Below are 26,712 nucleotides of genomic sequence, written 5' to 3'. Positions count from 1 at the left end.
ATAATAGGGGGAAAACTGGAAGAGGAAGAAGTTTGAGAGGGAGATCACTTTTGCAAATGCAAAGTTTGAGATACCTAATAGGATTTCAAGAGGTAGGTCAGGTAGCTGGCTAAATGAGTCCAGAGCTCATGCAGAAGAGAGGTAGGGCTGGAGATGTAAAGCTGGCATTCTGAGAATGGGTGATAAGATGTAGGCCTTAGGATATACAGTGCACAGAGGAATGAGGGTATCCTCAATAGTCTCTGGAGCTCAGCCATTTATTTCATCTGTAGTTTTGAAATTCAGTGTATTTTATATATTGACTTGATTTTGTTAAGCAGTTGACCATGTTAATGCTTTAATAATTTTTGAATTTTTTCTTACAGTTTTGGCATATCTTGAGCATCAAGATTGAAATAATAATAAAGCTTATGCCTCTCATGCTTTACTTTAAAAAAAATCGGCTTAGGGATCTTCCCTGGTGGCGCAGTGGTTGAGAGTCCGCCTGCCGATGCAGGGGACACAGGTTCATGCCCCTGTCCGGGAAGATTCCACATGCCACAGAGCGGCTGGGCCCGTGAGCCATGGCCGCTGAGCCTGCACGTCCAGAGCCTGTGCTCCGCAACGGGAGAGGCCACAACAGTGAGAGGCCCACATACCGCAAAAAAAAAAATCGGCTTAGGTTTTGAGAACAGTTACTGAACAGTTACTGAAATTGCATTTTATTCTTTCTCTTCTCCAGGCTGACTTCTCTAAACTTTTCTGCTTACATGTACATATTTGCTGAAACCTGTAGACTTGTTTTTTAAAAAATAATTATTTTGAATATGTAGTATATGGGAATGATACAAAATTCCAAAGATATAGAAGGATCTTCCTGCCCTAGTTCTAAGCTAACCAGTTACCTTTCCCCAAAATAAGCCATGTTCCAAGTTCTTGTAATTCATTCCATATCCATTCATATAAGAGTAAGTTGAGTGGTATTCTGCTCCATGGGCATATCATAATTTATTTATCAATTCCCCATTGTAGACTATTTTTTGCTGACTTCTACCATACTGGAAAAAATTCTTCAAAAAATATCACTGTAAATAATATCATTTTCCAGAGGTATGACTATATCAGAACAAATTTCCAGAAGTGTAACTGGTGGGTCATAGAGTTTATGCATTGTAAATTTTGATAGATATTGCCAAACTGTTCTTCCTCCAGAGGTTTACCATTGTACTTTCTCACTAGCAATAGTTGAAAGTGCCTTTTCCCATCACTTATGCCAGCACAGTGAGTTACCATCTCCTTCTATGGTGCCAATCTGAGAGATGAAAAATGCATATCTCACTTGAGCCCTGTAGAATTCGGGCAATACAGAGTGGTTTCGATTGGACTTTATAGAATGAGTGAAATGACTATTCTTTGATTGTCAGTATATATATATATTTCATACAATTTCCTTTTCTTCTTTTTTTAAAACCACAGCAGTTTGTTTCTAAGTGGCTGGAGAACATTATTGAATTGCTGTATTTTAAACCATATGTTATAATACAGATGTTTAATTTTCAGAGTTTTAAATCACTAAATATTAATTTACAGGTTTTATCTGAGAGAACTGATATTGAACTTTGGGTTTGTGCCAACATTATTCGTCTCTTTAATGATGATAACACAATTCCCTTCATTATACGTTATCGAAAAGAGCTTATTAATAACCTTGATGCTGATTCCTTGAGAGAAGTTCAACAAACTCTAGAGGAGCTACGGTAAGAAACCTGGGAAGGGATGAGCTTTGTTTAAGGGGAAAGAGGGTGTGTGAGCCAATGAGGCGAAACAGTGAGGAAGTGAGTGATAGTATATTTTGACAGTTCCAATATTTTGTTTTCTTGATTTATTGTAATCTGGATATAGTCCCCTTCTGACAGAGGAAGCCAGCTCCATTTTACTTATTTAGGGGTGTGCAGAGTCCCTCTGCTGGTGTGTCCATGCATAGCTTGGGCATGCATCTGCAAAAGGTGGTTTGCATTATTAAGAGTCTGTGCCTATGAGTTTGAATGTCATCTTCTCTCATAGAAATGGAAAAATTAGAACTACCAGCAGATAACTCAGAAAAATACATTTTAGTCTAAATCTTCAATAGCTTACATAAAACTGTCCTCTTAATACTGTGAAGTCCCTAAATGGAGAATTCTTTGGCTATATAGAGTTTGGTAGGAAATATGTATATTTCCTTTTTCTATTCTTTTATAGGGCATGGTAATTAAATGTTAGTGGATTGTGAGTTTTGTATGGTTATAGAATGGAAAGCACTCTTTAAAAAAATATTCCTCTGGATTTATTGTAATAACTCAGAAATAAACATATAAAGGCTATAAAACTAACTGTATTCAGTAGAGTTTATTGAAACAGTCTTTACCATTCATTTATTTTTTGCATGTCTCCTACATGCCAAGTGCTGTGTTGTTGCTATGTGTGTTCTTCAACAAGGATATGATTTATATTGGATATAATCTTACCATGAAGCCATTCTAAAAACACTAAGGGTTATTTTTAGAACGAGCCTAATAAGCCTCTGTGATTTTGGAGGAACTTGCCTCTCACTAACATTTTTACCCCTTTTGTTTGATTTCTTTTAGTGCCAGGAAGATTTAAATGCTAATATGTGGAAAGTTATATTTCATCAAGAGGCAAAATCAATTAGCCAACCCAGAAATATAAATGACTAGTTATTCAAGTGGTTTCAGATTCAGATCACCCAGGGCCAGGCTAGTATAATCAAGCACAAAGGGACACAAATTGGAGATCACAAGTCCTGTCTAAGAGGGGCAGCTGCTACTCATCTCCATCAGATTATAACATGTGGGGTTCTCTACCCAGATTGCTGTATCTTCCTGTTTTTGAAAAACTGATAATCTGAATTTTTATGTAAAAAAATTTTGAGGTCAAACAAAATCATCTAAAGGCCACATCTAGAAGTCCAGCAATTTGCAAATTCGGAAGTAAGCTTTCTGTTTGGTTGAAGGCAAAGTAATGAAGAAAATCTTAAGGGTTTTGGGATCTGAAATTGGGGAAAGTGTCACAAACAATCAAGAATAGTTTACTTAAAAAAATTAAAGGTATTCTACCAATTTTTGATTGGGTGGGGGACAAATAGGAGATTTATGTCAAGATTAACATTATTATTTTCTTTTTCTCTAAAAACACACTTTAGCTGCAACAGAGTTCATTCTCTGGGTATCTATTAATAGAGGAATACATTAAATATTAGTAGAGGACTATTTCTCCAAGTAAGTGGTGGCATTGACTAGGACTTAGAAGATCTTTTTATATCGTACAGAGATTTATTTTTGGTAATGAGGTATGGTCTCTATTTTTCTTGAGCTCAGCTTTTTCTATAACTAGAGCATTGGTTTTTACCCTATTAATTGCTACTCATAAATGAGTAGTGAAACTAGTTTGGTAGGTCATTACCACTTTAACAAAAATGAAATAGAGAATAGAAAATATGAGTGCAGTTTCTGTGGTAAAGGTAAATATTGTTTCATGAAACTATCATGTTTATTAACTTTATTAAATATGAAATTATATATGTGTATATACTGGGTTACAAGGTAAAAATATTTCTTACTGAGGGTCACTTAAAAAAGTGAATCAAAAAATGATTATGGGGCTTCCCTGATGGCGCAGTGGTTGAGAGTCCGCCTGCCGATGCAGGGGACACGGGTTTGTTCCCCGGTCCGGGAGGATCCCACATGCCACGGAGCGGCTAGGGCCGTGAGCCCTGGCCGCTGAGCCTGCGCGTCCGGAGCCTGTGCTCCGCAATGGGAGAGGCCACAACAGTGAGGGGCCTGCGTACCGCAAAAAAAAAAAAGATTATGATTATGGATAGTAAGAAACTTCTGTATTTTCTCTAAAGATGCCTTTCCTCTCCCTCATATGCAAGCCAGTAGGTCATTGGCCTTTTGTCGAAATGACCCTGGTAGGCTTCACCCTCTGAAAACAGTCTTGGGCTACCAGGAATGTAGAAGACACAGAGGTGTGATCTAAGGTCTGCATATTCTTCCTCATTAACTTATAATCTTCTGCCTTTCTTTTTTTCATAAGTAGATTTAGTTTTCTTTTCCATCAGTCATTTTTAGTAATTTATATTATCATCTCTCTAACTCTTGCCCATCATTTTAGCAATAGCATTATTAGGCAGAAATTATAAATCGTAACAGATAATGAAATAGGATGAAAGGCTGTAATAATAATACATTCTAAAGTATCAAGGTTTTGAAAATCAAGGAGAAACAAATACTGTTTCAGCTTGAAGGAGACTGTAGACACATAGCAATTACATAAAACCCATTCCTAGCTGAATTCACTATCAAGGACATGTATAGGAACAATTGGTGAAACTTAAATGAGATCTGATGGTTAGAATGTATCAGTATTATATCAATGTTAATATCAATTTTAATTACCTGCTTTTGATGGTTATAGGAGAAGATTCTTGTTTATAGAAAATACATAGTAAAGTACTTGGGGATGATGGTAACTTATTCTCAAATGGTTCAGAGGGGGGAAAAGTTCTTTTTACCTTACTTACAACTTTTCTGTAAGTTTGATATAGCTTCAAAAAGAAAGTTTTAACATATAGGTCTTGTATATTATAAAAGTTTCTATTTTCAGGGCTGTTGCAAAGAAGACTTATAACACAATCCAAAAAATTAAGAAGGAGGGGAAGATGTCTGAGTGCTTGTTAAAAGCCTTGCTGAACTGTAAAACTTTTGAAGAACTAGAACACGTGGTAAGGAATCCTTTTTATCTTTTAATGTAATACTTACCTCAGTATATTATGATTTGGGTCTTATAGTTAAAGAGCTTGAAATAAAAAGCTAAAGTCATCAGCCACCATCATTATTTAATTCAATAAAATATTCCTTATTCAGTAAATATCTATTAAGCACTTTTTTGTGATAGGCACTTGGATTTATTGGGTTGGCCAAAAGGTTTGATCGTTTTTTCCCATAATATGGCTATAGTAGCACTTAGTTGTCTTTAACTTCATTCAAAGCAATTTTGTTAGATTGTATGTGACAGCTGTCATATCAGCGTGCATTTAAAAAATGGACTTATCAAAACTGGTGAATTTTTGTGTAGCCATTTTAATATTAAAGATGGAAGGAAAAAAGCAACATTTTCAGCATATTATGCTTTATTATTTCAAGAAAGGTAAAAATGCAACTGAAATGCAAAAAAAGATTTGTGCAGCATATGGAGAAGGTGCTCTGACTGATCAAACGTGTCAAAAGTGGTTTGCGAAGTTTCGTGCTAGAAAGTTCTCACTGAACAATGCTCCACAGTAGGGTAGACCAGTTGAAGTTGATAGCGATCAAATCGAGGCATTCATTGAGAACAGCCAACATTATACCACGCGGGAGATAGCTGACATACTCAAAATATCCAAATCAAGCGTTGAAAATCGTTTGCACCACCTTCGTTATGTTAATTGCTTTGATGTTTGGGTTCCACATAAGTTAAGCGAAAGAAACCTTCTTGACCACACTTCCACATGCGATTCTCTACTTAAACGTAATGAAAACGTTCTGTTTTTAAAACAAATTGTGACGGGCAATGAAAAGTGGATACTGTACAACAATGTGGAATGGAAGAGATCATGGGGCAAATGAAATGAACCACCACCAACCACACCAAAGGCTTGTCTTCATCCAAAGAAGGTGATGTATATATGGTGGGATTGGAAGAGAGTCCTCTATTATGAGCTCCTTCTGGAAAATCAAATGATTAATTCCAACAAGTAATGCTCCCAATTAGACCAACTGAAAGCAGCACTCGACGAAAAGCGTCTGGAATTAGTCAACAGAAAATGCATAATCTTTCATCAGGACAATGCAAGACCGCATGTTTCTTTGATGGCCAGGCAAAAACTGTTACAGTTTGGCTGGGAAGTTCTGATTCATCCGCCATATTCGCCAGGCATTGCACCTTCGGATTTCCATTTATTTCGGTCTTCACAAAATTCTCTTAATGGAAAAGATTTCAATTCCCTGGAAGACTGTGAAAGGCACCTGGAACAGTTCTTTGCTCAAAAAGATAAAAAATTTGGGAAGATGGAATTATGAAGTTGCCTGAAAAATGGCAGAAGGTAGTGGAACAGAAGAGTGAATACGTTGTTTAATAAAGTTCTTGGTGAAAATGAAAAATGACTTTTATTTTTACTTAAAAACCAAAGGCACTTTTTGGCCAACCCAATACAAAGATGACTAATACATAGTCCTTGTCTTCAAGGAATTCCCAGTTGAGTGGGGAAAAAGGAGAGTAGGTAACAGAAGCATAAGCTTAAGGGAGAGTGTGCTGAGCTGGAGGCATAGATGTGAGTGTCTGCAGCATGTAATTGGTATTTGGAACCATGAAAATGGAAGATTCCACTCAAGGAGAGATCATGGGGTAAGCAGGTCAGGATAGACCATTGAGGAGCACTAACTTTTGAAGCATGGGTGGAGGAAGGGAGAGCTTAAGAAGGAGACATGGAAAGAATAGTCAGAGAAGTATGAAGAGAATCAGGAGATGATGATACCCATAAAAGATTAAGGAAGAGAGTCATAGAAGGAGGTAATGATCAATGGTTAAGTAATTAAATATAGCAGGGAGTTTTGGCAAGATAAGGACTGAAAAATGTATATTTGGTAATTAGAGGATCATTGTGGATCTTTGTGATACCACTTTCAGCAAGGTGTGTGGAAAGAGAAACCAGGGAGGGGGCAGTGGGTTGAGGAGTGAATGTGGACTAAGAAGTAGAAGCATTGTGTGAGGACATCTTTTAGAGGAGCTTGCTTGAGTTGAGGACTTGCAGTCCTGGCAATCCAAGCACTGAGTTTGTGGGATGAGTGAATCCAAGCAGATAGCTAACTGTAAGCATATAGAAAAGTATAAAGAGTCTGATAAGGAACAACTGTTTTCATACAACTTGTATTCTCTGTTAGCATTAATCTTTGAAGGGAGAGGAAAGGGTTGAGAAGAGGATGTCTTTAGCATTCTCACATGTCCTGAAATTTTGTGTCCTAATTTTAACTTTTGCTTTTTAAAACTGAATAATTTGGTATGTTTTCTGACTTTTTTTCCTAGTCAGCACCATATAAAACTGGGAGCAAGGGCACCAAAGCCCAGAGAGCAAAGCAGCTGGGATTAGAAGGAGCAGCCAGGACACTGCTTGAGAATCCAGGGGACCTCAATCTGCTCTCTTACATTAGGCCCAATGTTAAAGGTACCAGCTTTACTTAATAAAGAGGTCGCTCCTGTTTCTTTCTTTTTTTAATTTGAAAACCTAGGTTAAAAAAATTGTTTCATTAAGTAATGATGATACAAAAGAATATTACAGCATATAAAGAGTAAATAATTCTAATAAAACAAATCCCAGTATACCTCCTGCTTAGCCATTCAGCTTTCCTCTTTTGATGAAGTGCCTGTTCTACTCTTTTGCTCATTTTTCTGTTGTGTTGTTTCACTTTTTCTTATTTATAAGTATTTTTTAGATATTCTTGCTCAGTTACATGTGCTACAAATCTTTTCTCCCAGCTTGTAACTTCTCTTTTCACTTTCTTTCATTTATTTATTTATTTATTTGCGGTACGCGGGCCTCTCACTGTTGTGGCCTCTGCCATTGCGGAGCACAGGCTCCGTACACACAGGCTCGGTGGCCATGGCTCACGGGCCCAGCTGCTCCGCGGCATGTGGGATCTTCCCGGACCGGGGCATGAACCCGTGTCTCCTGCATCGGCAGGCAGACTCTCAACTGCTGCGCCACCAGGGAAGCCCTCTTCTCACTTTCTTTATGCTGTCTTTTGGTAAATAGAAGGTCTTAGTTTTATCATAGTTAATTTATTAATCTTTTCAATTTTGTTAATCTTTTCTTTTTAGATAATTGCTTCTTTTTCTTTTTAAAGAATTTCCTTTATATCCAAGGTTATAAAGATCCTCCTGTATTGTCTTTTAAATTTTTTATTCTATTTCTAAAAACTTATTTAATTATAAAAATCATATCTACTTTTTAAAAAGAACTTCAACAATTCGGATAGACATGGATTGTAAAGTGAAGTCCTACTTCCACACTTCTATTCTCCATGAATAAAGTGTTTGTCTTTTCCTTAAGTGAATCTTCCTTTCACTTTGTGTGTGTGCGAGCACAGGAGAGAATGAGAGAGGAAGGGGGTAAGGGAGAGATATTTCTAAGAAGAACCCAAGGAAAGTGTCAACTGATACATGTCAAGGTATATTGGTTTTATTGTCAAAATGAGCCTTGGAGTGAGAGCTTTTTGAGTAAGAGTGGCTTTTTCCAGGGAGTGGAAAGGATTGAATGGGGAGATTGATGCTAGGATTGAATGGGGAGATTGATGCTGTGGTGATTACTACTCTCATTCTAGTTCCTTTTAGCTTTCCTTCCTTTAGGCTGGGAGAGTGTCTGTAGGGGGCAGTCTCTGACAACAAAATCTACAGGATGTACTAAACTGTAGAGAATAAGCATACCAAAACCTATGTTTATTTTATATAATCTGGCAAATGTGAATTTGCAATTAAAAAAATTAAGTATGTGTCTGTGAAAATATGAATATCTGCAAATACACACATCCTAATAGCTATATTGAAAAGGGCAATAATGAAAAGAAAAAGCAATGGTAAATATTTGAATTTAGAGATGGGTTGAAATGAGTGAAATTCAAGTTTGTTTTATTTTTTTCGTTATATTTTCAAATGTTTGCAACTTTAATATTTTAATATCAACTGAGACCATATAGGCAGGCGTTAAGGTTAGCCACAGTGGGAACTATCTGTGCCCAGTGATGGTATGTTTTCTTATCAATAGAATCAAACGTTGGAGCTTTCAGAATGTTAGATGCATAATGATTTATGGTCAGTTTTTATTTTTCTCTTCTGGTCTATTTTCTTTCCTTCCACTCTTCACCTCCTCTGGTACAAAGTTTTCCTTAGTTCACACACATACTGAGTTCCTAATAAGTAGGTTTGATAACATAAGGTTTACAAATTGTATTCCCCTGAATGATGTGCGCTTTACAAAAGCCCATTGTTACAATTGCAAAATCTATAATTTCCTCTTTCTAGTCTCTCTCATTAATTGGTCTCATTGTAGGTTCCATCTTTACTACTGACTTCTCACCCTGGTATTCTCATTAAACTTCGGGTAATGATGCTGTGAGGTACTTTTGGACTCCAGGAATGAATGCATAGTGAGTGGTTTTCTAGGATAAAGACTGATCTAGTGAGAAAGCTAACACAAGAGCAGACACTTACTGACTCCTGACTATGCGCCACAGCTGTTGTAAGTCTTTACATATACAGTCTTCCACCTCTCAAAGGTAATTTGTTCCTGAAAATTCCCTCATAGGGAAACTCTCTTAAAATGTAAACAGGATTCCTATTAATTTCAGTGGCCAAATTTCTTTTTTTTAATTTCTTTGGAATAAATGCAGTTACATCATTAGTTAAGATCAGTTATCAATTATCATAATACAACCCAACAAGGCATTTTCTCTTTATTAATTACTCTGTAAGTTTGTTCTCCTGTCCTCTTTGTCTTCTGTACTTGTTACTCACTAAAACCATACCCTCAGAAAAACATACTTATGATACTCAGTGCTTGTGTAATTCAAGTTTTAATGGAAGAAAAAAAAGAAGCTTTAATGGAAATAGAGCAATAAAGACAAAAGAAATAAATAATGCATTGCAAGTGATCTCTCTCAGTGTATAAATTGATATTGCAGGAGCCATAATGTACAAGACACACTGCTGTAAATTAGCAAACTGAAAGCACTTGGAGAGAACTTAATGTGCCATTGGTAGACAATTCAGCTGTGAAGATGAACAACCACATAATGGCTCTTGTTTTGTGCTCATTTGAGGTTTGAGAAATTCAAATAGGTCATTGAAAATGTGAATAACTGTTTCATAAGCCAAAATAGGAATATTAATAAAATTCTTTGCAAAGGAGAATTTTTGTAACTGGAATGAAATAGTATACCTTGGGATATGACTCTATTAATATATATTTCCTATAACCTATAATGCTTAATCCTATAATGCTTAATCTTTGTAAATACTTCATGAAGTAGATACTATTATTATTCCATTTTTATAGGAAACTGAGGCACAGAGAGAACAAGTAACTTGCCCAGGGTCATACATTTGGTAGATGGTAGAGCCAGGATTAGACCAGGCAGCTGGCTCCAGAGCTGCATTTTTCACCACTAGGTTATATGGTATGTTAAGGTCCTGTATTATTGTTTTTGGAGACTTGATTTTGTTGCTGAGGGAAGCTAGTCACTACTATGATACTTTTCTGTCTTTTTGTTTGTTTGTTTTTTAAATTTTTATTGGAGTACAGTTGCTTTACAATGTTGTGTTAGTTTCCACTGTACAGCAAAGTGAATCAGCTACATGTATACATATAGCCCCTCTTTTTTGGATTTCTTTCCCATTTAGGTCACCACAGAGGATACTTTTCTGTCTTAAGTTTGTCAACTTAGGGTTTTATTTTGACTGGAATAAATTTATTGTGATTTAATTATAGATTTAAAAACCAATCTGTAGTTCTTGCTTTTGTTTTCCCTCTTACCCTTCTCCTAAAGGGCTTTCAGCACTCCAGGATATTGAAACAGGAGTGCAGCATATTCTAGCAGACATGATTGCTAAAGACAAAGACACGCTTGACTTCATTCGGAAATTGTGAGTAACTCTCAGAGTTTTCTGCTTTGTGGACTCATGATGTTAAGGGTCGCATGGTTAGTGCTAACTGCAGTGTTCATTAAAAACTTTATTTTCAGACTTTTAAAAATTAAAATTGTTTTTTAGTAGCACAGCTCTCTGCTCAAACAACAGAACCCGAATACATAAAACATAAAAGTAAAGTTGCTTTAATTGAATTCTGGGCAGGGAGCCTGGAACTCTGCCTGTTCATCCTCCTTACCCTGAAGCATCTTAGCAGAGGCCTCTGAGGAACACAGTTTAAAAACCACTGCATTTTGCAATATATGCTACAGAGAGATTCATAACCATTTAGAATGGGTGGCATTGCTTTTTAAACGTATTGAGTTGTATGCACTTAATTTTATAATGTTTACCAGTGGTTGGGTTAACTTGAGAATGTTTAATATCAGGTATGGATAAAAGTGCTGACCTCAAAATGAATTTTAGCTGGTGGAGAGAGCAGCTTATCCATAGTATCATAGTCCCAATTTATAAGAGAGTAAAACCCTTTGACCTAGACCCTACTTGGGCTTATGGATTTTATGCCTCATTATGAAAAGATATTATTTTAAAAACCTTATTTTTAGGCACTCTGTCCTTCCTTTCCTTCTGTGTTTCAGAGGACAGGGTTTGGCAGAGGTCTACTCTTCCTCTCTCTCCACATCTCTAGCTGTGTGAGCTGTGCAGAGGAGAGTAAAGGTGAAAATGAACCGGTTGACTACTGTAGCTTGTCAGGGTTTTTGTTAATGTAAGGGAGAGAATTTTTCTTTTTCCTCAGTGGCCCTCACAGGAATGAGTTGAAGTAGGAGAATTGTGCAGGTTTTTAAATGTGTTTTTACAAGTAATTGTGCTGCTGAAATTTGGTTCAATTTCATAAATTGTCATTGGAAGCTGTCCTGACACATCATCTTGTTTCCTTCTTTTTAGGTTTTAATTGGTTCTGACTCTCTAACTCAGTGGTTAGAAAAGGATGATATCTAGGCCAGAGTTATTAGTCTCTTGCATAACTGCAGATAGTATCTGAACTCATTTAGGCATTTTATGGGAGGATTGGGTTGAAATATAAATAGATCTGGAACACCTATGCTAGCATGAATAGGCGAGGAGTCCCCTTTTGATGGGTCAATAACATTTTTGTAGTTGAGCATCATTAAAAAAAAATCTCGTGGTAAATCTCATTTAGTTTTTTGTTAATCTTCTTTCTATATAACGTGTTTCTTTACTAAAGCACATGTTAATAACTACTTAATGTTTGAATATTTGTGTATCTGAACAGGTGCCAAAATAGATATATTTGTATCCAGTCATCTCTGGCAAAGGTATCCTCAAAAAAAGTAAATGAAAAAGATGTTGATAAGTTTCTGCTCTACCAAAATTTTTCGTGCAACATAAGAAACATCCAACATCATCAGGTAAATAAGAAAACTGCTTATGCATGCTGATAGTAGTAATAATAATACCTCAGATTTGCTTATTTATTTACTAAAGAATTTTCAATCAACTATTTTCTTCCTTCATATAAATTTTTATAATATTGTTATATCCTCCCCATTTGACAAATGGGGAACTCAAGACCCACAGAAGTTAGTAAATGACACTGAGACTTATTAGCTGTGCTAACAGTATAACACTTCTTAGATTTCCTAAAATATGTGGAAATTTTAAAAAGCCCCTTTCCTCTCAATTATCTCCTTTACCAGCCTCTTCCTTCCCAGGTTTTTCTGGTCTGTCTGATGGTTGCCCTGACTATAATCCCTTATCCCCAGGTGTTATCCCTTACCCCTTGAAACTGCAGCTAGCACATTGCCTTTAAATACTTTGAACAAATGCCACCCAGGAGCTTCCTGGGGAAGCTCTGAGACAAGCAGAACAAAGGCAAGCCCTTGAGCCAAACCGTCAGGGAGCCATGAGACAGATCGAAACACATAATCACAAACTTTTGAGAATAAGGTCCATATTGCTCCCTCTGGTACTAGCAGACTGCAGCAGAAAAGTAGGCTGTTATCTTCACTGCCACTGCTGAACTGCAGAGTGGAGGATGGTAAGTGGGTAAGTTAAAAGTGCTCTTTCACCAAAATTCTGCAGCTTCTTCTTTAAGTGTTCCTCTGATTGTTTTAAGTTTTTGATTAGATTCCAGAGTTCTGAAAAAGTAGAATCTGGCAGTTTTTGCCAGTTTGTTGCTTTTGTAGAGGTTTGGAGTTTTGTAATTCCCTACTCCACCACTTTGGTGATGTCACACCTAACAACATCTTTAAAGTGTGGTGTGTATTCCCCTGTTCTATTCCAAAACCAGCATGTGGCCTTAACCTTATGAACTGTCCTTCTTTATCTTGTTTAATGGTTTTTAGCTTGAAGTCTACTTTGGTATCAGGATTGCAACCTGTATTTTCTTAATGGAAATTGATTTCACCCTTGTTTTACTCTTAGCCCTACAATTATATGAAAAGCTTGCCCTTAGTCCTTTTGCCAAAATTTTCCAGCCTTCTTTTAAGCTGATTGAAGCTTATTCTCTAGTCTAGTATGTAGTTGGCAAAGTTTTTCTGTAAAGGGTCAGGGAGAAAATATTTTAGACTTTGTGAGCTAGATGCCTCTTCCTGCAGCTACACAACTGCCATTGCAGCACGAAAGCAGTCACAGCTAATACATAAATGAATGAGCATGGTGTTTTTTTTTTTTTTTTTTTTCGGTACGCGGGCCTCTCACTGTTGTGGCCTCTCCCGTTGCGGAGCACAGGCTCCGGACGCACAGGCTCAGCGGCCATGGCTCACGGGCCCAGCCGCTCCGCGGCATGTGGGATCTTCCCAGACCGGGGCACGAACCCGTGTCCCCTGCATCGGCAGGCGGACTCTCAACCACTGCGCCACCAGGGAAGCCCTCATGGTGTGCTTTAATAAAATTTTATTTATGAAAACAGATGTTAGACTGGATTTGGTCCATGGGCCATAGTTTGCTGGCCTCTGGTCTTGTATATTTCTCAAGAAGATTTTATGTGTACAGTACAGGTGTGCCTTATTCCGTAGTGCTTTTTGCTTTATTGTGCTTTGCAGATACTGTGTGTTTTACAGATTGAAGGTTTGTGGCAACTGTGTTTCATACAAGTCTGTTGGCACCATTTTCCAACAGCATTTGCTGACTTTGTGTCTCTTGTGTCACATTTTGGTAATTCTCTCAATATTTCAGAATTTTCCATTATTATATTTGTTCTGGTGATCTGTGATCAGTGATCTTTGACGTTACTGTTGTAATTATTTTGAGGTGCCATGACTGCACCCATATAAGACAGCAAACTTAATTGATAAGTATTATGTGTGTTCTGATTGCTCCACGGGCCAGCTGTTCCCTCTGTCTCTATCCTCCTTGGGCCTCCCTATTCCCTGAGACACAATAATATTGACATTAGGTCATTTAATAACCCAACAGTGGCCACTAAGTGTTCAGTGAAAGGAAGGAGTTGCACATCTCTCACTTTAAATCAAAAGCTAGAAATGATTAAGCTTAGTGAGGAAGATATGTCAAAAGCCAAGACAGGCTGCAATCTAGGCCTCTTGTGCCAAATATGTAGCCAAGTTGTGAATACAAAGGATAAGTTCTTGAAGGAAACTAAAACTGCTACTCTAGTGAACACACACATGATAAGAAAGTGAAACAGCCTTATTGCTGATATGGAGAAAGTTTCAGTGGTCTGGATAGAAGATCAAATCAGCTGTAACACTCTCTTAAGCCAAAGCCTAATCCATAGCATGGCCCAAACTCTATTCAGTTCTATGAAGGCTGAGAGTTAAGGAAGCTGCAGAAGAAAAGTTTGAAGTTAGCAAAGGTTGGTTCGTGAGGTTTAAGGAAAGAAGCCATCTCCATAACATAAAAGTACAAGGTGAGGGACTTCCCTTGTGGCACAGTGGTTAAGAATCCGCCTGCCTTATAAAGCAGAAACTAACACACTATTGTAAAGCAATTATACCCCAATAAAGATGTTAAAAAAAAAAAAAAAAAAAAAAAGAAAAAGAATCCGCCTGCCAGTGCAGGGGACATGGGTTTGATCCCTGGTCCGGGAAGATCCCACATGCCGCAGAGCAACTAAGCCTGTGCGCCACAACTACTGAGGCTGCGCTCTAGAGCCCATGAGCCACAACTACTGAAGCCCACGTGCCTAGAGCCTGTGCTCCGCAACAAGATAAGCCTCCGCAACAAGAGAAGCCCGCGCACTGCAACGAAGAGTAGCCCCCACTTGCCGCAACTAGAGAAAGCCCACACGCAACAATGGAGACCCAACACAGCCATAAGTAAGTAAGTAAGTAAGTAAGTAAATAAATACTTACTAAAAAGAAGAGAAAAGTACAAGGTGAAGCAGCAAGTGCTGATGTAGAAGCTGCAGTAAGTTATGCAGAAGGTCTAACTAAGATAATTAATGAAGGTAGCTACAGTAAACGACAGATTTCCATTATAGACGAAACAGCCTTATACTTGAAGAAGATGCCATCTAGGACTTTCATAGCTAGAGAGGAGTAAAATGCCTGGCTTCAAGGCTTCAAAGCTTCAAAGGATAGGGTCTTTCTTGTTAGGGACTAATGCAGCTGTTGACTTGAAATTGAAGCCAATGCTCATTTACCAGTGCTCTATAAATGGAACAACAAAGCCTGGATAACAGCACATCTGTTTACAACATGGTTTGCTAAATATTTTAAGCCCACAGTTGAGACCTACTGCTCAGGAACAAAGATTCCTTTCAAAATATTACTGCTCATTCACAATATACCTGATCACCCAAGAGCTCTGATGGAGATGTACAGTGAGATTAATGTTGTATTCATGCCTGCTAACACAACATCCATTCTGCAGCCCATGGGTCAGGGAGTCATTTCAACTTTCAAGTCTTATTATTTAAGAAATGCGTTTCATAAGGCTATAGCTGCCATAGATAATGATTCCTCTGATGGATTTGTGCAAAGTAAATTGAAGACCTCTAGAAGGAATTCACCACTCTAGATGCCATTAAGACCACTTGTGATTCGTGGGAAGAGGTATAATATCAATATTAATAGGAGTTTGGAAGAAATTGATTCTAATCCTTATGGGGGACTTTTAAGGGTTCCAGACTTCAGTAAAGGAAGTAACTGCAGCTGTGATGGAAATAGCAAGAGAACTAGAATTAGAACTGGTGCCTGGAGATGTGAAAGAATTGCTGAAACCTCATGACTAAACTTTAATTGATGAGGAGTTACTTCTTATGGATGAGCAAAGAAAGAGGTTTTGTGAGATGGGATCTGCTCCTGGTGAAGATTGTTCAAATGACAACAAGTGATTTAGAGTGTTACATCAACTTAGTTGATAGCGCAATGTCAGGGTTTGAGAGGATTGACTCCAGGTGTGAAAGGAGTTCTACTGTGAGTAAAATGCTATCAGCATTGCATGTTACAGAGAAATTGTTCCTGAAAGGAAGAGTCAGTCGATGCAGCAAACTTCATTGTCGTCTTCTTTTAAGAAACTGCCGCGGCCACCCCAGCCCTCAGCAGCCACCACCCCATCAGATAGCAGCCGTCAACATGGAGGCAGGACCCTCCACCAGCAAAAACATTATGGCTTGCTGAAGGTTCAGATCATGACTATGATTTTTTAGCATTAAAGTATTTTTTAATTTTTAAAATTTATTTTTAATTTTTATTGAAGTATAGTGTATGTACAATATTATATAAATTATAGGTTACAATATAGTGATTCACAATTTTTGAAGGTTATACTCCATTTGTGGTCATTATAAAATATTTGCTACATTCCCTATGTTGTACAATATATCCTTGTAGCTTATTTTATACATAATATTAATAGTTTGTATCTCTTAATCCCCTTACCCTATCTTTGCCCCTCCTTCTTTCCCTCTCCCCACTGGTACTCTAGTTCTCTATATCTGTGAGTCTGTTTTTTGCTATATTCACTAGTTTGTTTTATTTTTTATATTCCATATAAAAGTGATATCATACAGTATTTGTCTTTCTCTTTCTTATTTTACTTAGCATAGTACTCTCCAAGTCCATTCATGTTGTTGCAAATGGCAAAATTTTGTTCTTTTTTATGACTGAGTAGTACTCCACAGTGTGTATCTGTATCTATCTATCTGTCACATCTTCTTTATCCATTCTTCTGTTGATGGACACTTAGGTTGCTTCCATATCTTGTCAATTGTAAATAATACTGCTATGAACATTGGGGTACATTTATCTTTTCAAATTAGTGTTTTTGTTTTGGGTGTATACCCAAGAGTGGAATCCTGGGCCATATGGTAGTTCTAGTTTTAGGTTTTGTTTTGTTTTGTTTTTTAATTAATTAATTTATTTATTTATCTTTGGCTGTGTTGGGTCTTTGTTGCTGAGCATGGGCTTTCTTTAGTTGCAGTGAGCAGGGGCTACTCTTCGTTGTGTTGCGCAGCCTTCTCATTGCAGTGGCTTCTCTTGTTGCGGAGCACGGGCTCTAGGTATGCAGGCTTTAGTAGTTGTGGTGCATGGGCTTCAGTAGTTGTGGCATGCAGGTTCAGTAGTTGTGGCTTGCGGACTCTAGAGGGCAGGCTCAGTAGTTGTGGCTCACGGGCTTAGTTGCTCTGTGACATGTGGGATCTTCCCAGACCAGGGCTCAAACCCATGTCCCCTGTATTGGCAGGTGGATTCGTAACCACTGTGCCACCAGGGAAGCCCTAGTTTTAGTTTTTTGAGGAACTTCCAAACTGTTTTCCACAGTGGCTGCACCAATTTACATTCCCAGCAACAATGTACAGGGTACCCATTTCTCCACATCCTTTCCAACATTTGTTATTTGTGTTCTCTTTGATGATAGCCACTTTTAAATTAGGGTATGTACATCTTTTTTTTTAGACATAATGTTATTGCACACCTAGACTAAAGTATAGTGTAACATAATCTTTATATGCACTGGGAAACCAAAAAATGTGTATGACTTGCTTTATTGTCATGTTATTTTATTGTAGTAGTCTGGAACTGAACCTGTAATATCTCTGAGATATGCCTGTAATTCTGAGTTTTTACACAGTCACAGTTGTTTCCTATGTCCTTGATACTTGAAGGATAGCTTAGCTCAGTAAATATATATATTTTTAATAATCCAATGATTTTTTTTAAATTTATTTTTTATTTTATTTTTGGCTACGTTGGGTCTTCGTTGCTGCACGTGGGCTTTCTCTGGTTGTGGCAAGCGGGGCTACTCTTCATTGCGGTGCATGGGCTTCTCATTGCGGTGGCTTCTCTTGTTGCGGAGCACAGGCTCTAGGTGCATGGGCTTCGGTAGTTGTGGCTCATGGGCTCTAGAGCACAGGCTCAGTAGTTGTGGCGCATGGGCTTAGTTGTTCTGTGGCATGTGGGATATTCCCGGACCAGGGCTCAAACCTGTGTCCCCTGCATTGGCAGGCAGATTCTTAACTACTGCGCCACTAAGGAAGCCCAGTATAATACTTTTTGTTTGCACTTTCTTTCCTTAAGTTTGTCAAACGTGTTGCTCTGTTGTTGTCTTACTTTGCAAGTTTTTTTTTTGTTTGCTTGTTTTTGAAATCAGATGCCAATCTAATTCTCTGTTTCTTAGAAATGCTGAAGATGTGGGTCCTGTGTTGTTTTATTTATTCACTTTATTGGTTTTATAGGAGTATGAGGGGGGGATTTAGAATGAGGGGCCTGCCAGTGTTCTTTAAACCTGAAATTCCTCAATGAATCATTTTTTAGATTTATTTTTTCTTCCTTTCTGAATTTTACTGTTATAAGGAGAAGATAATGAAAAAGATGAGAATGCGTCACTTTTCATTGATAATGTTTAGTTATCTTCCTTAAAAATGTAATTTAAAAAACTTACGGTGGTATAGATATGAAAAGGTATGTTATTATTCTCTGTGTGTGTGTGTGTGTGTGTGTGTGTGTGTGTGTGTGTGTGTAACATAACATGAAGAGTCTTCAGTTACGCTACAAATACTTCTTGAACACTTATTATGTATTGGTGCCTACTTGGGGTATGTAGATGACATGGTCCCTGCTGTTGGACTTTTGAAGTGTTTCTCTATTATATCTAAGTTGTTCTTTTTACTTTTGTGTACACTGTATCATATGGGGTGAAATGAATACTTTTGATAATTGGAAAAATTGTTAGAAGAGTGAAATTTTACTTACCTAGCTATTGTCTACTGATAGAGCCTAATGAAAAAGAATTTTTAATGAAACCAGTGACTAAAATACTAAAATTCCTTTTGCAGAAATGATTTTGCTGCTGGATTTTATCTCCCTTTATTTGATTTAATTTTATTGCAACTTTGGAAAAATATGAATACTTTTATTCTATTAAAACTTAGTCTTTCTAGTATTTGCTTGAAAACATTTTGGTCTCTGCATTTTAACTAACGTGCTTAGCACATGTGGCATTCTGAGTTAGTTTGTGGTTGAATCTGAGTTTGTGACTAACACAGGCTTCTAAGTGTGACAGTCTTAAGACCTGAGAAAGTAGAACATTTTGGGAATATCAGTTTTGAAAAACGGACCTGTGTTTTGAGAAGAACTTTCTAGTTATCTTGCAGGCTAGAGTGATGATATACTAGCTCACAAAGATGGATTTTTAATCCCTGTAGTGCTAAGGCCTCATGTCCCTGACTCCAGACTCTGTTTTTCAGCTTTCACCTAGATAGCCCAGCATACAGCATCCCAGAATACAGCAGTGAGGGAGAATGATGACAGACAGTGGTAAAGGAACAACGGTACCTGGAACTCCTTCTCCAAATGCTGTGGGAAGAGCTGTTATAGCTGTCTACTAAATTAATTCTTCTAGCTGCATCTTGTTTTCTTTCTTCTCCACATTGGTCCTTAATGTGCTACTTTCCACCACATGAATTTGTAACTCAGCCTTCCCATTCTTTTCTGTAGCTTCTTTCACTGATGTCTCAGTTTCTTTGTCTTTTAAAATACCTGTTTCACATTCAGTGCTGCCATCTACAGTAATTCTGCTTTAACTCTGTATTTACTTTCAACCTCAGTTTTTGCCCCAAGCTCTGTTTCTGCTACTCCACTCCCTTTTATACCATGGATCTTCTATGTTAAGATTTTTTAAAGTTTGACCTATGACTTTACTAGGTATAGTGGAAAAAAAGGCACCCTCCAATAATATATTTTGATATAATAGTGTATTTATATTTTTTTTATGTGGGTTTTTTGTGTTTGTGTGTTTTTTTGGCCGCATTGGGTCTTCGTTGCTGCGTGTGGGCTTTCCCTAATTGCAACGAGCAGGGGCTACTCTTTGTTGTGGTGTGTGGGCTTCTCATTGCAGTGGCTTCTCTTGTTACGGAGCACGAACTCTAGGCGCACGGGCTTCAGTAGTTGTGGCACGCGGGCTCAGTAGTTGTGGCGCACGGGCTTAGTTGCTCCACGGCATGTGAGATCTTCCCGGATCAGGGATCAAACCCGTGTCCCCTGCATTGGCAGGCGGATTCTTAACCACTGCGCCACCAGGGAAGTCCCTAATAGTGTATTTATATAAATCTGAATTAAATAACTCTTTTTCCCCTATAATATTGTATTCTGCATGAATGAATTTATTACTGATAAATTCTTGGATGAAGAACTTTTATTTACTGTTCAGTGTTCCTTTCAGTATTTCAGAGAGCTGGCAGACATTGAAGATTTTGTCCAGCCCAAACTAAAGTTTATTTTGTATTAAAAGTTTATTTTTAACTGATTATTTTATTTCTGCCAATGTTTACCTTAGAAATTTCTCAAATATATTTAAAGAATTTTTTTTAAGTATCTGTAATTTTTAAAAATTAATTAATTTATGGCTGTGTTGGGTCTTCGTTTCTGTGCGAGGGCTTTCTCTAGTTGCGGCAAGTGGGGGCCACTCTTCATCGCGGTGCGCGGGCCTCTCACTGTCACGGCTTCTCTTGTTGCGGAGCACAGGCTCCAGACGTGCAGGCTCAGTAGTTGTGGCTCACGGGCCTAGTTGCTCTGTGGCATGTGGGATCTTCCCAGACCAGGGCTCGAACCCGTGTCCCCTGCATTGGCAGGCAGATTCTCAACCACTGCGCCACCAGGGAAGCACCAGTATCTGTAATTTTTTAAACTTTGAGTATTTGTTCTATATTTAACATTTTACTTGAAAATACCTTTAGAATTTATATAAATTAAGGTTGCTGTTTTCCAGAGTGGCTATACCATTATACTTTCCCACCAGCAGTTTATGAGAGTTCTGTTTCTTTACATCTTCACCAATACTTATTGTCTATCTTTTTTTTAATATAAATTTTATTTTATTTTTGGCTGCATTGGGTCTTCGTTGCACGTGGGCTTTAGTTGCAGCGAGCGGGGGCTACTCTTCATTGTGGTGTGCAGGCTTCTCATTGCAGTGGCTTCTTTTTGTTGTGGAGCACAAGCTCTAGGCACGCAAGCTTCAGTAGTTGTGGCACTTGGGCTCCGTAGTTGTGGCTTGTGGGCTCCGTAGTTGTGGCTTGCAGGCTCTAGAGCGCAGGCTCAGTAGTTGTGGCACACAGGCTTAGTTGCTCCGTGGCATGTGGGATCCTCCTAGACCAGAACTTGAACCCGTGTCCCCTGCATTGGCAGGTGGATTCTTAACCACTGCGCTATGAGAGAAGTCCCTGTCTATCTTTTTGATTATGGCTATTTTAGTATGAACTGATTTCTCATTATGGTTTTGGTTTGCACTTCTCTTCTAACTAATGATATTGAGCATCTTTTCATGTACTTATTGAATATTTCTATATTATCTTTGCAAAAAATGTCTCTTTAGACCTTTTGCACATTTTTGTTAGGTTGTGTCTTTTTATTGTTGAGTTATAAGAGATATTTGTATGTTCTAGATATAAGTCCTGTATGTAATACATGATTTGCAAAACTTTTCTCCTGTGCTAAGTGTTTTCTTTTCAATTTTTTGATAGTATCCTTTGAGATATAAAAATTATAATTTTGTTGAAATCCAATCTATTTATTTTTTTCTTGTGTTGATTATGCATGTGGTGTTTTACCTAAGGCCTTATGTAACTCAAGGTCATGAAGATTTTCTCAAGTATTTTCTTCTAAGCATTTTATAGGTTTGGTTTTTATATTAAGGTCTATGATCAGTTTTGAGCTAATTTTTGTGTATGGTGTGAAGAAGCTGTCCAACTTCATACTTTTGAATTTGGCCATCAGTTGTCCCAGCATCGCTTGTTGTAAAGACTGTATTTTCCCCATTTAATTGTCTAAGCACCCTTGTTGACATTCACTTGATGGTAGATGTATAGATTTATTTCTGGACTCTGAATTCTATTCCATTCATCTGTATGTTTATCTCTAATGCTAGTACCACACTGTCTTGATTACTGTAGTTTTGTAGTAAGTTTTGAAATTGAGAAGTGGGAGTCCTCTAAGTTTGTTCTTTTTTTACAAAATAGACTTGGTTATTCTGGGTCCCTTGCATTTCTATATTAATCTTAGAATTAGTTTGTCAGTTTCTGCAGAAAAGCTAGCTGGGATTTGATAGGGATCACATTGAATTTATGAAGTAATTTGGGTATTAGTGCCATTTAGCAATATTAAGCCTTTTGATCCATGGACCTGGGATGTCTTTCCATTTATTTAGGGCTTCTTCAGTTTTTTTAAAAAACAATATTTTATAGTTCTCAGTGTATAATTTTGAACTTCTTTTGTTAAATTTATTGGAAAGTATTTTATTTGTGCTGGTGGTATGGTAAATGGAATTTTAAAAAATTACTTTTAGGGTGTTTATTGCTAGTGTGTAGAAATTGATTATCCTGCAACCTTGCTGAACTCTATTAGTTCTAATAGTTTTATAGTGGTTTCCTTAGGATTTTCTGTATACAGATCATAGTATCTGCAAATAGAGATAGTTTTAACTTCTTTCTTTTCAATCTAGAGGCCTTTTATTTCTTTTTCTTGCCTAATTTCCCTAGATAGAACCTCCAGTACAATGTTGAATAGAAGTACAAGAGGAGACACCCTTGTAATCTTAGAGGGAAAGCATCCAGTCTTTCACTATTAAACATTATGTTATCTGTGGAGTTTTTGTATGTGCCCTTTATCATGTTGAAGAATTTGCTTTCTCTTCCTAGTTTCTTGAGTATTTTTATCATGAACAACTGCTGGAATTTTCTCAAATATTCTTTCTGCATCTCTTGAAATGATCATGTAATTTTTGTTTTTATTCTATAGTTATGATGTATTACATTACTTCTTTTTTGGATGTTAAACCAACCTTGCTTTTCTGGAATAAATCCCTTTTGATCCTTGTGTATAATTCTTTTTATATGTTTCTGGGTTTAGTTTACTAGTATTTTATTGAGAAATTTTACATCTATATTCATAAGAGGCAATGGTCTTTACTTTTCTCTTGCAGTGTTCTTGCAAGAACAGGGTAAATAGAGTCAGGAAGTTTTTTCTTCTGTTGTATTTTTGGAAGAGTTTGTGAAGAATTCCTATTAATTCTTTTGTAAATGTTTGGTAGAATTCAGCAGTGAAGCCATATGAGCCTGGGTATTTCCTTGTGGGAAATTTTAAAATTACTAATTCTATCTCTTGTTATAGATAATTTTGAATTTTCTATTTCTTTTTTATTCTAGTTTAGAAGTTTGTGTCTTTTTAGGAATTTGTTCATTTTGTTTAAGTGATCTAATTTGGCATACAGTTGTTCATAGTATTCTCTTATGATCCTTTTTATTTCTATAACATTCCTATTAAGGGCCCCTCTTTCATTCCTGATTTTGATAATTGGAATGTCTCCCTTTTATCTTTGGTCACTCTAGTGAAAGGTTTGTCAATTTTGTTGATATTTTCCAAGAACCAACTTTTGGTTTTGTTGATATTTTTTGTTGTTTTTCTGTTCTCTATTTTATTAATTTTCCCTCTGTTCTTTATTATTTCCTTTCTTCTTCTTGCTTTAGGTTTGTTTGCTTTTCTTTAAGGAGTGTTTTTAATGTGTTTTAAAACAATTGTTCTTTTAATATATTAATTAAAAGCAGAGACAGGTCGATCTGCATTTAAATTCCTCCTTTGCTACTTGCTAGCTTTGTGATTTAGGACAAGTTAGTCTTAGAAAAAGTATCATACAAGAGTAAGATGTTAATACATACATCACTGGTGGCTTTGAAGATAAATGAGTTAATGTATTTAAAGTGCTTAGATGGGCCTGACAATTAGTAAGTACTCAATAAATGGTAACAGTAGTTATTAAATATTCCACTTAGAAATTTCCATGTTTGTATTTATCTTAGTAATGTTTTTTCACAATATATAAAAGTATATCCTTCTAACTCTAGATGATCAAAAACTTTCAATTAGTAGGATCTGAAATGAGATTTTTAGATCAACACTGTCTCTTCCTGTGACTATTATAGGCTTTGTACCTGTATTTTATTTTGAAAATACTTGAAAAAAATATAAAGAAATGATTATTTTTTAATACATTCTTGGTAAATAAATGAATACAAAATTGATATAGCTCTAGGCTGGATAACCACCCAGTTTGTTTCACAAATATTGACTGGTTAAATTGATCATTTATATATTTTGTGGATCATCAGTCTTTGTCATATATGTTTGCACTCAGATTCTGGCAATTAACCGTGGAGAAAATTTGAAGATACTGACGGTCAAGGTTAACATTTCTGATGGAGTGAAGAATGAGTTCTGTAGGTGGTGCATCCAAAACAGGTCTGTTTATAGATTTTTACAGAATATTCTTTTTTTCATTTTTAAAATGCTATATTGAGATCTATATGTACTGATAATGGAAAGATGTCCATTGTGTTAAAAAAACAAAAACAAAACAGTGACAGGCAATGGATATAGTGTCTTGTAGTGAAATGGATGGACCTAGAGTCTGTCATATAGAGTGAAGTAAGTCAGAAAGAGAAAAACAAATACCGTATGCTAACACATATATATGGAATCTAAAAAAAAAAGGTTCTAACGAACCTAGGGGCAGGACAGGAATAAAGACACAGACATAGAGAATGGACTTGAGGACATGGAGAGGGGAAGGGGAAGCTGGGACGAAGTGAGAGAGTGGCATGGACATATATACACTACCAAATGTAAAATAGATAGCTACTGGGAAGCAGCCTCATAGCACAGGGAGCTCAGCTCCGTGATTTGTGACCACCTAGAGGGGTGGGATAGGGAAGGTGGGAGGGAGACGCAAGAGGGAAGAGATATGGGGATATATGTATATGTATAGCTGATTCACTTTGTTATAAAGCAGAAACTAACACACCACTGTAAAGCAATTATACTCCAATAAAGATGTTAAAAAAATTATTTTAATTTAAAAAGTACATATGTTGTGTATGTTTAAATAGGAAATATCTGGGAAGTACTTAAGAATTATTAATAATGATTATTTCTAGGGAGAGAGACTTTTACTGTAATCCTGTACCATATGAATCTTTTATAAAGAGTATATTTTCTTTTATGAAAAATGAATTAACAGAAACATACTGTATATAGTATATCTGAAATGTTTTGTTTATTAAGGATAATTGAATCAAAAATTTAATTTATCAGATATTATATGAATAACAAGTGAATGACTGAGGCTGGCTACTAGCTTTTTTTCTTTTTTAAAACTAGCTTTTAGTGCCAATGCATAGGATAGTCTTGTAAATTATTCTGTCCCCAAATGTCTGTCATATCACTTTGAGAAAATGCTACACTAAATGGTGCTGCTTTTTTCTTGTGGTAGATTTAAGGGGAACTATATCCTGTATCCATTTTTATTTTAAATGTGGGAAAATGAAAGCTAGATGGAGAGAGCTATCTTTATCTATAGATACCGAATGTGGGGGAATATATTTCTTTGCCAAAGTGGAGAATATTTCTTTGTCTGTAATGGGTGAATAAAGCATGTCTCTGTCAAAAACATACATATAGGCCCTGGGTCTTATTCATTTGTTTACAGTACTTTCCTGACCCCCTGTAGGTATTTGAGTTTGTGACCTCTGTCTTAATTTGTATGCTTCATTGTGCACATCTTACATAGCATGTATTTTGTATTGTGAAATTTAGTTAAAGTGAGGTCCTTCTTAGTTTTATTCAACAGTGTTTAACTATTGAATTAGAGGAAGAATCAAGTTTTACAGTGATACCCTGTAAGGGAAACCCATTGTATTCCCTTTAAGTTTAGAAGTAATAAGGTCTGTGGCTTCGCTATACTGTTTCAGGTCCCTTCGAGTGCTAAATGAATAGATCACAGGAAGCCAGTCAAGAGATAGAAATTGCTGTGGGGTGAGGAAGAAAAAGGAGTTTCTGTAATGCAGGAAGTGAGTATAGCTGGGTCTGTGGTCTAAAGGTCACTGTGAATGAGTATAATTGAGGCATCCTTAGTAATAAAATAGACCTACAGCACTCTGTTCCAGGGAGGTGAGCAGTCACGCCACAGGAGAACCTTGAGGTTTAAGGAAGCCTACTGGGGCTTCGAGAGAAATTGGGTATCTAATGTTAAAGATTTCCATTTTTTTCCTACAAGCAATGTGGAAACCTTGGTTTGGCTTTAAAGGGAATTGACCCCCCCAGCAGACATCAGATAGATTCATTATAAGAATCATTCCTTTAGGGCCTTCCTGCCTCTAAGGACTCTTTTCCTAGTGTATTGTCCCATGACCCAGGGCTATCTATGTTCTCTCCTAACTGGCCAAGCTCCAGAGTATGGTGATAAGAGCCTCAGTAATCTGCCTACTGCCATACTTTCTAGCCTCATCTACCCCGCAACCTGATCCTGCAGCTTTATGCCCTTGTATTACTAATCTGCTTCTAGTTACTCGAGCTTATCATGCTCTTTCATGCCTCTAAGCTTTCACATATGGTATGGTTTCTTCCCAGAATGCTTTTATTCCTTTGTCTTACTTGGTAAACCACAATTCATTTTTTTAAAGCCGTCTCAGATGTTTCTTCTGGGATGTCTTTGTTTGACATTGAATTTCCCCAATTAATAACAGCAACA

The 26,712-nt window shown here is 37.0% G+C and overlaps 1 protein-coding gene across 1 annotated transcript in view; it reads left to right on the top strand.

The window, feature by feature from the left end:
* Positions 1-26,712, top strand: part of SRBD1 (S1 RNA binding domain 1) — a 230,725-nt gene that overhangs the window by 20,506 nt on the left and 183,507 nt on the right. The window contains 6 exon segments of the mRNA XM_032653507.1: positions 1,570-1,736; positions 4,645-4,762; positions 7,102-7,240; positions 10,617-10,713; positions 12,011-12,146; positions 24,322-24,425. Coding sequence (XP_032509398.1) covers positions 1,570-1,736; positions 4,645-4,762; positions 7,102-7,240; positions 10,617-10,713; positions 12,011-12,146; positions 24,322-24,425 — 761 coding nt within the window.

The sequence above is a fragment of the Phocoena sinus genome, chromosome 13, assembly GCF_008692025.1.
Source record: "Phocoena sinus isolate mPhoSin1 chromosome 13, mPhoSin1.pri, whole genome shotgun sequence".
Lineage (NCBI taxonomy): Eukaryota > Metazoa > Chordata > Mammalia > Artiodactyla > Phocoenidae > Phocoena > Phocoena sinus.
This window is presented reverse-complemented; position numbering and strand designations above follow the sequence as displayed.